This window comes from Pelophylax lessonae (genome assembly GCF_965119305.1).
Source record: "Pelophylax lessonae genome assembly, chromosome: 7".
In the NCBI taxonomy this organism is placed as follows: domain Eukaryota; kingdom Metazoa; phylum Chordata; class Amphibia; order Anura; family Ranidae; genus Pelophylax; species Pelophylax lessonae.
The window spans coordinates 44840971-44857968 of NC_138774.1; the positions used below are offsets into that span (position 1 = coordinate 44840971).

A 16998-nucleotide genomic window follows, 5' to 3' on the forward strand; every position below is an offset into this window, starting at 1 on the left:
AAGAGGTTGGATCGCCTAAAGAAATCGGAGTTCTGCTTCAATATTGACTTGCCTGAACTACTAGTAATCTAGGAAAGAGCTAACCAATCCACTTGCCACTATTCTGTCTAATTCTGTCATTCATGTCCAAGGTATTACCTTCTGCAACAAAAAACCTTCAGACTTTGCTGGCAGCCATGATTTCCATACTTAGTGGTCTTCAATTATCTACAACTAATAAATTAATGTTTGTATAAACCTATTCCTTTCTTTGATTAAGTTGGTCCTATGTTTGTAGATTGGTTTCTCCAATCTGGGGCTCACTCAATCTCATACGGTCGGATCACTTACAAGGCTCATCCAATCTCACACGGCCAGAGCTTTTACATATTTGGCCATACACACCTACTGGCACAGTAGTTATCCTGCAATCTGTTTTTTTCCTACCCATTCAATTATTGGGTTCGAGAGTTGAGGTTACCCTGTGCACATGCTGATTACCAGTAAATTGGGCCTATGATGGCATTTCTTGGCCATACAACTGTAAGGCTGTGATCTGAAAGTCTAAATATGATTGGTGGCTGTGGTCAACACAGCAGTTCTTATTTAAGGCACATTTTAGAAGGAGGACAACTGTTGACTCTGAAATACAACATGGCTACCAGTATAGTATGGACATTTATATTAGACACAGTTAATACTTCAGTAGGCCTAATGGAACATGTAATAAATACTTTTCACAAAGATGACCTCAGTGTTCTGCATTACAATATCAAATCAGCCATGGATATGAAGAACCATGGAATTTCACCTCTAAAAAAATGCAGAATGAATGGCCGCCACAGATGCCACCAGCTGCTGAATGTATAATACTAAAAGTGCCCATGTTACACCTATCTGGTGTGTGTGGTATAGATTCTAAAATTCCCTGACATGTCTTCTTAAAAATGTTCTAAAAATCCTAACTAATTATGTTTGCATTTATACAGATTCTGGAATATGACAGGTTCTCCTTAATCACAAAGTGCGTATTTCTAAAAAGAAAGAAGCAAAGCTAGAATTGTATACAAATAAAGAAAACAGTCTCCATTCTTCTCCTTTGTGAACCTGCAAAGAACAAAAAGTATATATTTATATAGTCCTATATCAGAAGTTTTGTTACTCTCAGTAAATGTTTTATTATCAGTCCTATCCATAAATGTGAGGAAGGGTACAGTGTTCATCCAATGTAAAATGGAGTCTTCACCAAACATGTTCTACACATTGAAAACCTGAATCAGCTTTATTATATAGTCTAATACACATCCTTCCATATTTGTGGATAGTGTTTATAACACTAATTTGGATCATATAACATTTCTTAATAAGGTCATTAGTTCTTCGTGATGCCGCTGAGGTGTAGAGCCCCATTGGCACTCAGGATAGTAGGAATACCAGCGTAAGAAAAACTCATCCAGTGAGCAATGAACCTTTAAGCATGAGACCGCCGCTCACCATAGCCAATCCTGGTGTGGATGTATACAAGTGAAATCCTCAGTCAATGCCCCTCCACAGACAATGTCCCCTGACATGTTTGACCCATAGGGGTTATTTAAGCCCCAGTGGTCAGGGGCATGGCCTGAGGAGCAGCATTGATTGAGGCTTTCACATGTATACATCCACACCAGGATCGGCTATGGTGAGCAGCGGTCTCATGCTTAAAATTATAAAAAATGATTTGCATACCTTGACTGTTTAACAAAAAATAAAAAAGACTTGCGAAAACTAGACAAAAAATATATCTGCAAGCTTCGGAGACAGCTAAGTTCTCACATTCGCATCACCTGAACAAGAGACCTGAGCTGTTTTGAAAGCTTGCAATTTTTATTGACTCAACCAAAGAGAAAGTACCATTTAGGGCCAATTAAATGTTGTTATAGTAATGAGCGGAGTGTGGTGTGGTGCATTAAAGTGCTATTCATTAAGCAAATCACCACTGGGGTTTTTATATTTTTTCAAAACAAAAAAAATAAAATAAAAGACCAAAAACTTTGAAAAAAAAATTCATAGTTTGCTATAATATTTTGTAAACAAGTAATTTTTCAACTTCACTGATGGGCATTGAAGAGGCTGCACTGGTGGGCACTGAAGGGCTCTGATAGGCGGCACTAAAAGGCACTGATAGGTGACACTGATGGGCACTGATTGGCACTGTTGGGACTGCACTGATATTTAGAAAACTGATAATCAGTGCGGACGTCCCTTCAACAGAAGCAGGTTATCAACTTTATTATTCTCTCCTCACGCGGACTGTGAGGAAAGAAAAGTTGATAACCGGCTTCTGTTTACATCCTGTGATCAGCTGTCATTGGCCCTTTACCCTGATCAGTGATCAGCTGAGTCCCAAGGACTCAGTGATTACTGAGCGTGCTGCCCACATGCTGCAGGGGATGGGTGGGAAGCGCAGACACGGAAGGACGTCCAGGACCATCTGGGGGCCACCAAGTGACTTAGTAGGTAGAAGAGGGTGGAGATCTGAGTTTAAGGACCTCCTGACTTGTTCAACCAGTTTTAGAAGAGTGAAACATTTTCATGTTCACAATTTTTATAGTGAATACCATATGTTGTCAAAGATGGGATTTATAACCTTCCTTGGACATATGAGGCAGTGTCTAGTTGGTTTTCTTTGAACAACATGTGTCAAATCAAATGTAGCAAATTTAGAACATTAATAGAGAACTGAAAACTTACATTCAGGCGTTCACTTCCTTGGAGTTGTCAGAAGCGGTGTCGGATGCTGTAAAATATAAAGTAATGATTACCATGTGCTTCTATTATAGTACTAACTTGCTTGAGGTGAATGTAACCATCTAAGTGCACTTGCGATAGAAACAATTGAGTGTGTTAGTGCAAAAAAAAAAAAAAAAGTATTATGGACAGTACTAAGATGGCTATATCCGAATTGTGACGGAACCATCCGGCATCCAGCTTGGGTGCTTTCATCAGTATTCAGCTTCCTCCAGTCTGGACCCAGGAACCAAGTATTATGGCTGAGCATCCAAGGACTAGACGCCACTAGCTTAGGTGCAAACTGGAACTTGAACTCTTTGTTGTAAACTCACACAGAATATATACCACACAGGATCAGGTAGAGCCTAATCACATTATCATATACAATGCAAACTATAAACAGGAATATAACTAACATACCTAAGGAACAGCCAACATAAACATTAAGCTAATTAAAGTGAAGCTCCACCGAAAAGGGGAAGCCCTGCTTATTTGCTTCCCTCCCCCCCTCCGCTGCCACATTTGGCACCTTTTGGGGAGAGCAGCTACCTGGTTTTAACAGGTACCCGCTCTCACTTCCAGCTGACTTTGCCGCAGTGAACTCATTCAGAAGTTTGCCACCCCCATCCCGCTCCTGGGCCAATCACGAAGCGCAGTGTGCATCACGCATGCGCAGTACGGAACCGGCTTTTCCCATACACAAAATGGAGGCGGCAGCACCCAAGAGCCATTTGAAAAATTAGCTCGGGTGAAGATACCGCTGGATTCGTGGACAGGTTAAGTCTCCTAAAGTCAGAGGCTACAGTATTTGTAGCTACTCACTTTTATTTTTTTCTGAAGCAACCTGGAGCTACGCTTTAAACAACTAGTCACTTAAACAAGAGTAGGTGTCTAGACCATTTGGCACCAAGCCCACAACCCTGGATACACAACGTACATTACACATTATCATAAGCATAAACACATAACATCCCACAATGCTTCGATAACAAGGTAAAGTGGACACAATATTAATCACATGTCCAAGAGATGAGCTTGAAAGACAGAAACAATAGGGGACTCAATTAAAAATGGGAATTCACACCTAGGAGGCACACAATGGGGCAAAAACACAGATAACAACTTATAAACAGATTATAGCAGGAGACCCCAATATCAGGTTGGTCTGAGCTGATCATATTACCATCTGCTCTGAGTCTCACAGTCTAAAGCAGTCATTGCTGGTTTGGGCACAAAGAACCCAAAATCTGTATCCCGGACCTGGATTCCCAAAGTCTGGAGACCACTCCAAGGGTCCCCCCAGGCACATAACTCCCAAGAATAGAGGCCCTCAAAAGCCAGGGCCCATAGTCAGTAGGCAAGTGGACACCCTGCAGTCCTCTCCAAGAGCCCCTGTCCCCTGTGTTTGTCACAAGTGTAATATCAGATAAATAACACAGGGCTAACCCCTTCCCTGCTAGTGTCATTATTACAATAACAGTGCATATTTTAGCACTGATTACTGTAGTAATGTTACTGGTACCCCTAAAAGTGTCAAAAATGTCAGTTAGGGGTCCGATCTGTCCGCCGCAATGTCGCAGTCCCGCAAAATAAAAAAAATCTAAGATCGCCACCATTACTAGCAAAAAAAACAAAACAATAAAAATTACATAAATCTTTTTGGTAGTTAGTAGACGCGATAACTTTTGCGCAAACCAATCAAAATACGCTTATTGCAATTTTTTTACTAAAAATATGTAGCAGAAAACAAATTGGCCTAAAATGTTAAAAAAAAATTTGATTTTCAATTTTTTTTTTCCAAAATTGTCGCTCTTTTTGGGTTTATAGCGCAAAAAATAAAAATCGCACAGGTGATCAAATACCCCCAAAATAAAGCTCTATTTGTGGGAAAAAAAAGGACGTCAATTTTATTTGGGTAAAACGTTGCACGACCTCGCAATTGTCCGTTAAACTCAACAGTTTATCAATCACAACATTTCAATAAAACTTATACTAAAGTTAATTTGAGAGTTAATTTTTTGATAAAATTTCAAATATGAGGTTGCATTGAGTAAATAGATATCAGACATGTCAAGTCATAATATTGTGTGCGCCCCTGAAATGGAAACAAACTTTGGTACCCTAACTTTTTCTATAGTTAATCCCCTAAAAGCTCTTACAGGTCTTCAATTGAGAGTGAACTGTGAATATTGGGCCTAGAATTATTGCTCTCACTCCATCATGGATGGCATTATATAGAATGTGTAGTGCAGTTGACATTTTCATGCATAGGCAAACTGAACGCATGTGTTTATATTATTATGTGCGTGTATGTGGGGATGGGGGTTACAAAAACAGAGGGGGGGGGGAGGGCAGTCCCAGGTCCACCAATGGGAGTGTGTAAAACCTAGCAAACCTGGCAGTGAAATATGCGAGGGGGTTGACTGTCGCCAGGATGTGTGGAAGTGATTGGGCAGCTGTAAAGCTACCAGATCACTTCCATCTGACAGCTGACTTGTCAGATTTACACACATTCTGGGTGGGATAAAACCCCCGCTGGGGCCAATGTATGGCATATGTCAGTGGCAGTGAAAGAGTTAAATAATATGTGTTGAAGATGTCTTCTGTACAGAAGCAAATGTCAGGTTTTATAAAAAAACAAAACTTTTGCTCCAAAATACATTCCCCTGCCAGCTTTTCTTGGTAAGAAATGGCACAGGGACCCCCAATAATCCCATAGCAGATCATTGTCCTTGATAAGGGTATCATGTAGATTTGAAGGGGGACCCAGGCAAAACAAAAAAATTGTGTAGAACAAAAAAGTGTGTCTGGACAGTCGCACTCCAATGCAAATATTTATTGAAAAGAGGATAAAAATACCACAGCATACAGAGGTACGGATCAAAGACAGCTGACGCATTTCACACTAACAGTGCTTAATCATAGCTATGATTAAGCACTGTTAGTAGTGTGAATCACGTTTATAAATATTTGCATTGGAGTGCGGCTGTCCAGACATACTTTTTTGTTCTACATGGCTTGCACATTGAGCCTGCACCCTGCACCTGCGCTGTTACTGTGAGGATTTTTGAAGGCATTTTCACCTGGAGCGGTGTGTGGTCTCTAAAAAAATATGTACAATACCTAAAATTGAAATTTAACAGGGGAACCCTATGTAAAAGAGGGGCCCAGATATCCAGCCCTTCCCCTATGTGAATGAGTAAGGGATACATATTACCCCTGGCTACTCATCCACAAAAATATCCAATGAAAATTAACACACATGCCATGATGAAACAGGATTTTGAACTGGTGCTGGGTATACAATAGTACACCAATTATTAAAACAATGTTTAATTTTAAGAGAGTTATTTTGATTTTCTAATTGTTAGTAAGGAAAAAAAATCAATGTTTGTTTTGAAACTGCAGTGATGACAAAATTTGAGGGAGTAAGACGGAAACTATTTATAGATTGTAAGCTCTAACGAGCAGAGCCCTCTAATTCCTCCTGTATTGAATTGTAACTGTATTTCTTCCCTCATATTGTCAAGCGCTGCGCAAACTGTTGGCGCTATATAAATCCTGTATAGTAATAATAATAATTTCTCAAATATATTTATTTCTAACAGCGCATGTGTTTTTATTTTTTTTTTGCTTAAAGTGATATTAAAGCCTTTTTTTTTTAATTTTTAAAAAATACCACACATGTTATACTTACCTGCTCTGTGCAGTAGTTTTGCATAGAGCAGTCCCGATGTGTTTCGAAGGTATGTCCTTCATCAGAGCAAAAAGCAGGTTTTGTCTCTGATGAAGGACATACCTTTGAAATGCGTCAGCCAGAAGGGACCCTGGTGAGGACCCCCCTGAGCTCGAGTCATGGGACCCAGGCGGCACTTAGAGAGGGGCTACCCCCGGCCGCCTCTCCTCTTCTTCGGCTATTGCTAAAACAACAAAAAAAAAAAAAAAAAGGTCAGCGGCCGGCCTGACATGCACACTGCGCATGCGCCGCCGCCGCTCGGAAAAGCCCGTAAAAGTTCGGCTATTTCCGGTAATAGCCGAACATGTACAGACTTTACCAAGCGGCGGCGGCGCATGCGCAGTGTGCATGTCAGAGAGGCGGCCGGGGGTAGCACAGCCACACTACCTGCCATTATGCGGGGCTGCAGGCATACTACAGAAGATGCAGTGCTGTGGGCATGGTACATGCCCACAGCATTGCATCTCCTGTAGTATGCCCGCAGACCCCTCTACCATGCCCGCAGCACTGCATTCTCTTGCACCATGCCCGCAGCCCTGCATTCTCATGCACCATGCCCGCACCCTGCATTCTCCTGTACCATGCCCGCAGCCCCGCATTATCATGCACCATGCCTGCAGCCCCGCATTCTCCTGCACCATGCCCGCAGACCCGCATTCTCCTCTACCATGCCCACAGCACTGCTTTCTCTTGCATCATGCCCGCAGCCCTGCATTCTCCTGCACCATGCCCACAGCCCCACATTCTCATGCACCATGCCCACACCCTGCATTCTCCAGTACCATGCCCACAGCCCCACATTCTCCTGCACCATGCCCGCAGCCCTACATTCTCATGCACCATGCCCGCAGCCCCGCATTCTCCTGTACCATGCCCGCAGCCCCGCATTCTCCTGTACCTTGCCCACGGCCCCGCATTCTTCTGTACCATGCCCGCAGCGCTGCATTCTCCTGTACCATGCCCACGGCCCCGCATTCTTCTGTACCATGCCTGCAGCCCCGCATTCTCCTGTACCATGTCCGCAGCCCTGCATTCTCCTGTACCATGTCTGCAGCCCTGCATTCTCCTGTACCATGCCCGCAGCCCTGCATTCTCCTGTACCATGTCCACAGCCCTGTTTTCTCCTGTACCATGCCTACAGCCCTGCATTCTTCTGTATTATGCCCACAGCACTGCATTCTCCTGTACCATGCCCGCAGCCATACATTCTCCTGTACCATGTCTGCAGCCCTGCATTCTCCTGTACCATGCCCGCAGCCCTACATTCTCCTGTACCATGTCCGCAGCACTGCATTCTCCTGTACCATGCCCGCAGCACTGCATTCTCCTGTACCATGTTCGCAGCCTTGCAGGGCACTGTGGCACTTTAGACAGTAGAAAGCCTGGTGCGCTCATCTGCCCAGTGTCTACTGCTCTTGCTGTCACTCCGTACACACTCACACTCCTCTGACTGCTTTCATAGTCCTATAGAATGTGGGGGCCTCTTGGAGGGCGTGAATTTTTTTTTGGGGGGGGGCAGCATTTCATTCTCAGACCCGGGCAGGACAATGTCTTGGGCCAGCCCTGGCTCGAGTCTTTGGCCAGCCTGGGAGAGTGCAGCCATGATCAGTAGCCTGATGGGTGTTTTAACCACATATGTTTGTGAGTAGATATTTATTTGGTCTTACTGTTAATAAAAATGGTGTTGGATAATGCACTAGGCCAGTGCACCCTATGTGATTATCTATTACCACAGAGTCTCTGAGGACAACCCCAGTCCTAGAGGGCACCAAGGCTCCAAAGGGATTATCCATATCTACTATAAGAGACTTTTCTTGTTGGACTATGACACTTATGTGCAGGGGATTATTATTGGATCCCCTATATAACCCCGCCCACTACCAGCTGGCCTCAGTTTTGTAGCAAGCAATAGGGATATGAGAACAGGGGAGGGGCCTGTGTCCGGTACTGTACTCCCAGAAACTGATTTTACAGGTAGAAAAACCTATTTTCTTAGTCATACAGTACAGCACACAGGATCTATTGTCTTTATCACAGGATGTCCAAAATCAGACCAACTGATTGGTGAGAAACAGCATAAAATACAAACAGGTCCAGGTAACAATAGAAGACCAAGAAGGTCATTCCTCATCCCTAAACAGAATGGCCCAGGAGCACTTTCCCTTCTTTCTGTACTTTGTGTGACATTAGAGTGTATGGAAATCACTAATAACAATAATGAGGAGGTTATCATTGCAGTCTGGAATAAACTGTGTATCAGGCTTAGAGGATCCTTATAAAATTCTATATAAAGATTACATTCTACAAATCATAATAATATAAAATACTACACAGAGGAATACAGCAAACATTACTCACTGTTGGTGCTTTTGTAGTCAGTCTTGTTCTTCTCTGAAATATGAAAACATGGAGTTAGGAACCAAAAAAAAAAAAAACTGCAACCCATAAACTGCATTTTAAATAATTTCTACCAGATAATATACAATAGTTGAAAAACACAATTGTCATTGTTTTGGTAATTTTGTACATGGGGGCAGCCATATGTGTCCATTATATATTCCGGCTCTGCTTCCTGCTTTGCTCTGCTATATGATGGTTGGGCTTTAATAATTGTAATACTTTGGACATAACAGAAGAATTCCCAGGAGTGGATTAAGCAATGCTCCAAAAAAGCGGCTTCATTTTCTGGCTGTTTTCTCTTGTTGCAGAGGAAGACACGTGTCCTCAGGTTTGTATAATGAAGAAATTCAGGGATTTCAGCAGTTTTAAAAAGCTGCTGGCTTATTAACGGGCCGAGTCCAACAAGGTGAATGCCACCTCATGGACTTACCTCTTTTTTTACAATATACAGTTATACTTAGCACTGGGAGTACAGCTATCACTATGGTTTTGACACGCCAATGCTGGACATTCGGATCTCAGATATAGAATCTGCAGAGTTGTATGCAGACACTCTCTTTGTCCCTCCTCTCCTCTTGTTCAGTCATGGAAGACTTTGTATATTATGAATCCATTCACAAACTACAAAGTTTTCTGTGAATGGATAGTGAAGAGGAGGGGTGAGCACACAGCAACTGCATCACTCCTGCCAGAGCGCTTCCAGTATAGTGATAGCTGTACTCCCGGCACTCTTTGCAACTGCAAATAGTGAATATAAAAGTCCATGTGGTGGCATACAACTTGTTGGACCTAACCCCTTGTAAGTCAGCAGATTTTAAAAATCCTTCAATATGTGGACCTTTCGTTGGATGTGGATCTTTCTCTGTTAATCTGGTCCCCATTTCATAAAGCAGGTTCCTGTTCTAAGTCTCAGATTAACTTTATTTGGCTCAGAAATTCTCAAACTCCTTGTTAAACTGTTAGGGCTCATTTACACTTCTGCCAACATCTGAAGAACGATCCACAGTGGAATGCTTTTCAGAGGGCATCTGACAGGTGGATATGAGGTGTTATGTTTTAACCCAGAGTCTGCACCACTGCACCAAAACAGTGTGCAATGTACAGAGCTGCAGGGTTGTGTCATTACCTTCACCTGTGTTGTGAGGAGGGATGATTTTTTGCTATGCCCATGATGCAAAGCACTGTGGCTGCAGCATTGGTACACCCCCCTCCTGCCATTGTGTTAGAATAAAGGGGCGGTCAGGGAGTGTTAAAAAAAACTGCTTAACAGCCTAGTATTACTGCCTGCTGGCCCCAAGTATATAGAAGGCCTTCTGTAACCAGAAAGGCTGGGTTCACACTGGTGTGAATTGGATGCGGGTTTCCTCACATCCAATTCACATGACAGTAGAGTGTGCCCGGCTCTCAATGGAGCCGGTTCCCACATCTCCGGCGTATCTGCGGAGCGGATTGCACAGGAGATCTGTTTGTCTTTGGGTCCATTTCAGGTCTGAATTCAGGCAAAAATTCAGACCTGATTCATCCCTGAAATGGAGAACAGGGACGCACCGGACCCCTGCTGTGAGCCGCATCCGTATTAAGTGTGAACCCGGCATTAACCACTTTACGACTGCCCGCCGCAGTTATACTGCGGCAGGCAGCTGCTCCTGGACAAACAGACGTAGGTTTACGTCGGTCGCGCGCAGGAGGCCAGGGGGCGTGCGCGAGCCACCGAGCGGGGAAGCCAATGCAGCGGGCAGGTGGCTCCAAATGCCGCCTGACACCCGCGATCGCTCCCCACTGAGAGAGAACAACGGTCGGCTGTTGTAAACACAGCCGACCGTTCCTCTCCCTGCAATAATCACAGAGTGCCTGTGATCCTTCTATATAGGAACACAGGTCTCTATGGTCATTTCACAAACCACAAAGTCAATGATTACATGGCGCTCTCTGATGGTGGGTGGCATACCATGAGGTAAAGAGGTAAAAATATAGAAAGTAAAAAATGGGTAGAAAAATATAAAAAAGGATGAGGTGGAAGGGGGGAGGGGGCCCACGAAAGCGGCTGCCAGCTGGAGCAAGGAGAGGCTCTGAGGAGAAAAAACAAAAAGAAAGCAGCGCCAGCTTAGTGAAGCATAAGGTTTATTAATAAAAAAAACACATAGTGACTTACTCTTAGGTAAGTAAAGGCCGGTAGGGTAGGTGAATGGGAGCATCCATCTTCTTGTCCTGGATACCGTTGTAGAAAGGAGGGATGCAGGGTGCCGGCTGTTGTCTAATGGTGCTGTGGTGGTGGAGGACTCTCAGTGGGGCTCCACTTCCTACTTCCTGTCAGCCCGACATCACTTCCTGTGAGGCGGAGGGAAAGATGGGCGTTGCTAGCTTTCGGAGCATCCGTGCTCCTTCATTAGGCAGTCCGCCTAATGAAGGAGCACGGATGCTCCGAAAGCTAGCAGGAAGTGATGTCGGGCTGACCGGAAGTAGGAAGTGGAGCCCCACTGAGAGTCCTCCACCACCACAGCATCATCAGACAGGCTGCCAGACAACAGCCTCCACGCACCACTGGCACCCTGCACCCCTCCTTTCTACAACGGTATCCAGGACAAGAAGATGGATGATCCCATTCACCTACCCTACCGGCCTTTACTTACCTAAGAGTAAGTCACTATGTGTTTTTTTTATTAATAAACCTTATGCTTCACTAAGCTGGCGCTGCTTTCTTTTTGTTTATTTCACAAACCACGCCCCCCCCTACAGTTAGAAACACGCCCCTAGGTACACTTTTAACCCCTTGATCACCCACAGTGTTAAGCCCTTCCCTGCCAGTGTCATTATTACAGTAACAGTGCATATTTATAGCACTGATTGCTGTAGTAATGTCACTGGTCCCCCCAAAAGCGTCAAAAATGTCAGTCAGGGGTCTAATCTGTCTGCCGCAATGTCGCAGTCCCGCAAAAAAAAAAAAAAAAAAAAAAAATCGCAGATCGCCGCCATTACTAGTAAAAAAAAAAAATTAGCAGACGCAATACCTTTTGCGCAAACCAATCAAAATACGCTTTTTGCGATTTTTTTTTTTACCAAAAATATGTAGCAGAATACAAATTGGCCTAACATGTTAAAACATTTTGATTTTTTTGGGAATGTTATATAGTAGAAAGTGAAAAAAACTGAATTTTTGTAAAATCTTACCGTAAAATTCCTTTCTCTGAGTCCTCTGACAGTCGCCACCCACTCATACAGTCTTCACCAATGGGTATTGACCTCTTATCCACAGGAGCAAGCTAGGCATAAGACTTGTTAAAAAAAAAGCAATTTACATAGACACACCTACAGGGGGCTGTCCCTCTGGTCCAAAACCCCCGGCTAGCCTCATTCCCAATTCAGTTTGGTAGCGAGCAGTAGAGAGTCCATGAACCCCAAAGAGGGGCGGCGACTGTCAGAGGACTCAGAGAAAGGAATTTTACGGTAAGATTTTACAAAAATTCTGTTTTCTCTTACGTTCTCTGACAGTCGCCGCCCACTCATACAGTCTTCACCAATGGGATGTCCCAAAGCAGTGTAGACATGAGGGGTGGGAAGCGCAACCGTCACAAAGGCAACGCAGCACCCAGGTCAGAGAAAGGAACCTTATCTGAACAGAAAGGTAAGCCCTCTGGGCAACAGAAAAGCTCAACTGGAGCAACAACCCAGGAAAGCAAATAAACAAGGGGAAAAGAACCCCAACAGACAGGGACCGGAAAAGCCAGGGCCCCCTCAAAGCACTGCCGCACACAGAACTTTGCGGCCAAAGGAGGCATCCGCTGATGCCAAAACATCAAGTTTGTAAAATTTGGAAAAGGTGTGCACGGACCACCAAGTCACAGCCTCGCACACCTGGGCCACCGAAGCCTGATGTTAGAAAGCCCATGACGCACTCACCGCTCTGGTAGAGTGCGTCTTGACAGGGAAGGGCGGTACCCGTTCCCTAATTGAACAGGCCTGTACAATCGTCTGTCTGAGCCATCTTGAAACGGTCACCGCAGACGCAGCCGTACCCTTCCGAGGTCCCTCAGGAAGGACAAAAAAGAGAATCAGAGTTTCTGAAGGATTCAGTGGACGACATGTAAACCCTGATCGCCTGGACTACATCCAAGGAATGTAAAGCAAACTTCTTAGGATGCGCAAGATATGCACGATACGCACAAAGCGAAGGTAAGACCATATCCTCATTAAGGTGAAAATCAGAAACCACCTTAGGAAGGAAGGATTGGTTAGGTCGCAAGACCACCTTATCCCTATGAACCACCAGGTAAGGGGAGCGGCAAGACAGGGCCGCCGACTCCGACACTCTGCGGGCAGATGTGATCGCCACCAGAAAGGCAACCTACCATGACAGCAGAGGCAGAGAAAATTCCCTGATGCTTTCAAAAGGAGGACGATGCAAAACGGACAGAACCAAGTTCAAGTCCCAAGGAGGTAAAGGTGCTCTCTGAAAAGGAGCCAAATGACACACTCCTTGAACAAAGATGCGTATCAAAGAATTTGACGCCAAGGGCGCTGAAAAAGGATCGCTAGAGCAGATAACTGGCCCTTAATCGTGGTCAACGCAAGGCGCTGGTCCACACCAGATTGCAGGAAGGCTAACACCCTCGCCACCGAAAAGGAGCGAGGATGAATGCCCCTGGATTCACACCAGGCAAAATAAGCCTTCCAGGAACGGTAATAAATCATACCGGATGAGGCCTTCCTAGCCTTAAGCAGGGTAGGAATGACCACCGACGAGAGACCCCGATCTCTCAAGACCTGGCTTTCATAGTATTTGTGGGTGTGGGTGTGGGTGCCTCAAACCCAAAAGGTGGGGACTTTATGGGCAAGAATGATTGAAGAGTAAGAAAATTGGAAAATTTATTTTAAAGAAATAATAAAGTACAAATAATTGGATAACCCATAACATGGTTTCTGTGTATGGGTAAAGGCCCATAGGGTGAAGTGAGAAAAGTATGGAATAATTGTGACACATATGAGTGACTTTAATAAATTGTTTCGCTCTGTGGTTCTCTGGATGACAGAGGGATTTCAGAGCAGAAGATTGGTGGATGATGACAGAGTCCTACGCGTTTCGGCCTGAGAAAGGCCTTTTTCAAGGATAGATCACCAAATCTATGGGTAATAATATATATATATATATAAGAAAAAAGCATAAATTCCAAAATCGGAAAAATATGCGGAAAAAAGTAAAATTCTACATTACATACATGTATCTTATGCTCGGTCCATGCCTGTGTATACATTGTCCTCAGAAAATACAAATTGCAACAGGAACAGTATGCTGCTCCACAAAGGTACTCCTATATAGGGGTGGAATAGAGTTTCCAAAATTAAAAAAGCCACATTGGTCGTAAAACAGTTTCTGAATAATAAAGAATATATATTTACTCTGAATCTTTGCAAAGTGAGCTCTTGAGGGTTGTCTCACACTTTACTGCGGTAAAGATTCCTGCTAACAGTTTCCAAATGTTTCCAGCACTCTGGAGAAAATATATGAAAATAAGTATAAAACTGTTTTTCCATTGCTTCAAAGTGTAGTTTCCATAGTGAAGTAAGGGACTTACTTTTGAGAAAAAGTTGGAGGTTTCAGCGGCATACTTCTTCACGATCTTCTCTCTCCCTCTGCTGGAGACAGAATGAGGATCTGTGGCTGTTCCCCGGCCTTTTATGTGTGCCGCGCATGCGCAGACGTGCGCTGCGCGGCATCACGTGACAAAGACCTTGTGTAACCTAACCGGGTGGTGCGCCTGCGCAGGATTTGCGGTGCTTCCCGGCGGCTCTCCCCGCCTCTCGCTGGAATGTGGAGGCGGTCTAGGGCTAGGAACTTAACCTTTGGCATTCTGTAGTTGTGGTCAAAGGCCACATGTATTCCAAGTGGCGAGCTAGGCAAAAGAGTTAATAAACATATGCATACCATGGACATCGGCAACTACTATGTACCACTTGGAAGACATGTGGCCTTTGACCACAACTACAGAATGCCAAAGGTTAAGTTCCTAGCCCTAGACCGCCTCCACATTCCAGCGAGAGGCGGGGACTGGAACAAAATCCTCCTCCAGAGAGAAATGAGGTGGATCAGTCACCTCAAGGCCACCCATCCACCAGGCCTAAACGAGGCTCAAAGCTTTCGTCCCTTCTTGGAAGGCTTCTCTTCGGGAAAAACAGACTGACCTCTATCCCCATCAATAAACTGTGTTCCTATGCTCCTGTTTTCTAGCTGGAACCAGACTACATCCAAAAGAAATTGGGATCTTACACCCACCCTCTTATATCATTATACCATGTGCCCAAACGCACATGAAGTATATATGCCTCCTTTCAATTCTTGGAAAAAGGTTTATCCAAGAGACATACATGTCCAGATGTGTATATCTGGAGATGTGTATATATATATATATATATATATGTATGTATATTTATATGTCTAAGACTTGGATGCCCAACACGCCTCTCCGAGTTTCCCCATCTCTCGCCATTTTCGATCTACCCAGGCACTTATATGTGCACCTTTCAACCTCAAAACTGAAACTGCTGTTAAAACTGTTAAATAAACTAACACAAAATGTTATATTACTATTATCTGTATACTATTTTTGAATACTCCTGATTGTTCGGTAAAAACAAATATATACCATTGAACTGTACAGCTCTACATGCCTACAAAATCCCCAGATCCTTATTGCACCCGGCACGGCCAACCCTGATCGTTTGCGTTGGGGCATATCGGGCCATGAGAAAGGTGCTCTGCACCTCTCGATCCTGCTCACATCTGTGGATACTCATGGCTTCCTTTAGCCGTACCGGCGGCCGCCGTGACCCGACTGGAGAGCCGTCGGGAAGCACCGCAAATCCTGCGCAGGCGCACCACCCGGTTAGGTTACACAAGGTCTTTGTCACGTGATGCTCTTCTGCGCATGCGCGGCACACATAAAAGGCCGGGGAAAAACCACAGATCCTCATTCTGTCTCCAGCAGAGGGAGAGAGAGGATCGTGAAGAAGTATGCCGCTGAAACCTCCAACTTTTTCTCAAAAGTAAGTCCCTTACTTTACTATGGAAACTACACTTTGAAGCAATGGAAAAACAGTTTTATGCTTATTTTCATATATTTTCTCCAGAGTGCTGGAAACATTTGGAAACTGTTAGCAGGAATCTTTACCGCAGTAAAGTGTGAGACAACCCTTAAGAGCTCACTTTGCAAAGATTCAAAGTAAATATATATTCTTCAGTATTCAGAAACTGTTTTCCGACCAATGTGGCTTTTTTAATTTTGGAAACTCTATTCCACCCCTATATAGGAGTACCTTTGTGGAGCAGCATACTGTTCCTGTTGCAATTTGTATTTTCTGAGGACAATGTATACACAGGCATGGACCGAGCATAAGATACATGTATGTAATGTAGAATTTTACTTTTTTCCGCATATTTTTCCGATTTTGGAATTTATACTTTTTTCTTATATATATATATATTATTACCCATAGATTTGGTGATCTATCCTTGAAAAAGGCCTTTCTCAGGGCGAAACGCGTAGGACTCTGTCATCATCCACCAATCTTCTGCTCTGAAATCCCTCTGTCATCCAGAGAACCACAGAGCGAAACAATTTATTAAAGTCACTCATATGTGTCACAATTATTCCATACTTTTCTCACTTCACCCTATGGGCCTTTACCTATACACAGAAACCATGTTATGGGTTATCCCGTTATTTGTACTTTATGTTATTTCTTTAAAATACATTTTCCAATTTTCTTACTCTTCAATCACTCTTGCCCATAAAGTCCCCACCTTTTGGGTTTGAGGCACCCACACCCACAAATACTATAACTCACGGGACGGAGGCAAAAATGACTACAAGGGCCCTGTAAGATCAAAAACCCCCCTTTCCACAAGACCTGGCTTTCAACAGCCACGCCGTTAAAGCCAGCGACTGTAAAGCAGGATGGAAGATCGGCCCCTGAGACAGCAGATCGTCCCGTAATGGGAGTCGCCACGGAGGCTCGACGACCAGTTGCATGATGTCCGTGTACCACGACCGGCGCGGCCAGTCTGGGGCCACCAGAATCACCAACTTCGGTTCCCAGACCAACCTGCGAAGGAACCTGGA

General features: G+C 44.1%; 2 protein-coding genes across 4 annotated transcripts in view; one reads left to right on the top strand and one right to left on the bottom strand.

Annotated features, from left to right (window-relative positions):
• Window positions 1–16998, top strand: part of TAP1 (transporter 1, ATP binding cassette subfamily B member) — an 895619-nt gene that overhangs the window by 382459 nt on the left and 496162 nt on the right. The gene's annotated exons all lie outside the window — the stretch shown is intronic.
• The window catches only part of LOC309560896 (class I histocompatibility antigen, F10 alpha chain-like), a 291577-nt gene continuing 275522 nt past the window's right edge, over window positions 944–16998 (bottom strand). For all 3 annotated transcript variants that reach the window (XM_082264583.1, XM_082264584.1, XM_082264582.1), the window contains exons 6-8: window positions 8843–8875; window positions 2710–2755; window positions 944–1086 (exon numbers count right to left, since the gene is read on the bottom strand). In XM_082264583.1, the coding sequence (XP_082120709.1) occupies window positions 2712–2755; window positions 8843–8875 (77 nt within the window). In that variant the 3' untranslated portion in view covers window positions 944–1086; window positions 2710–2711. The remainder of the gene's footprint in view (window positions 1087–2709; window positions 2756–8842; window positions 8876–16998) is intronic.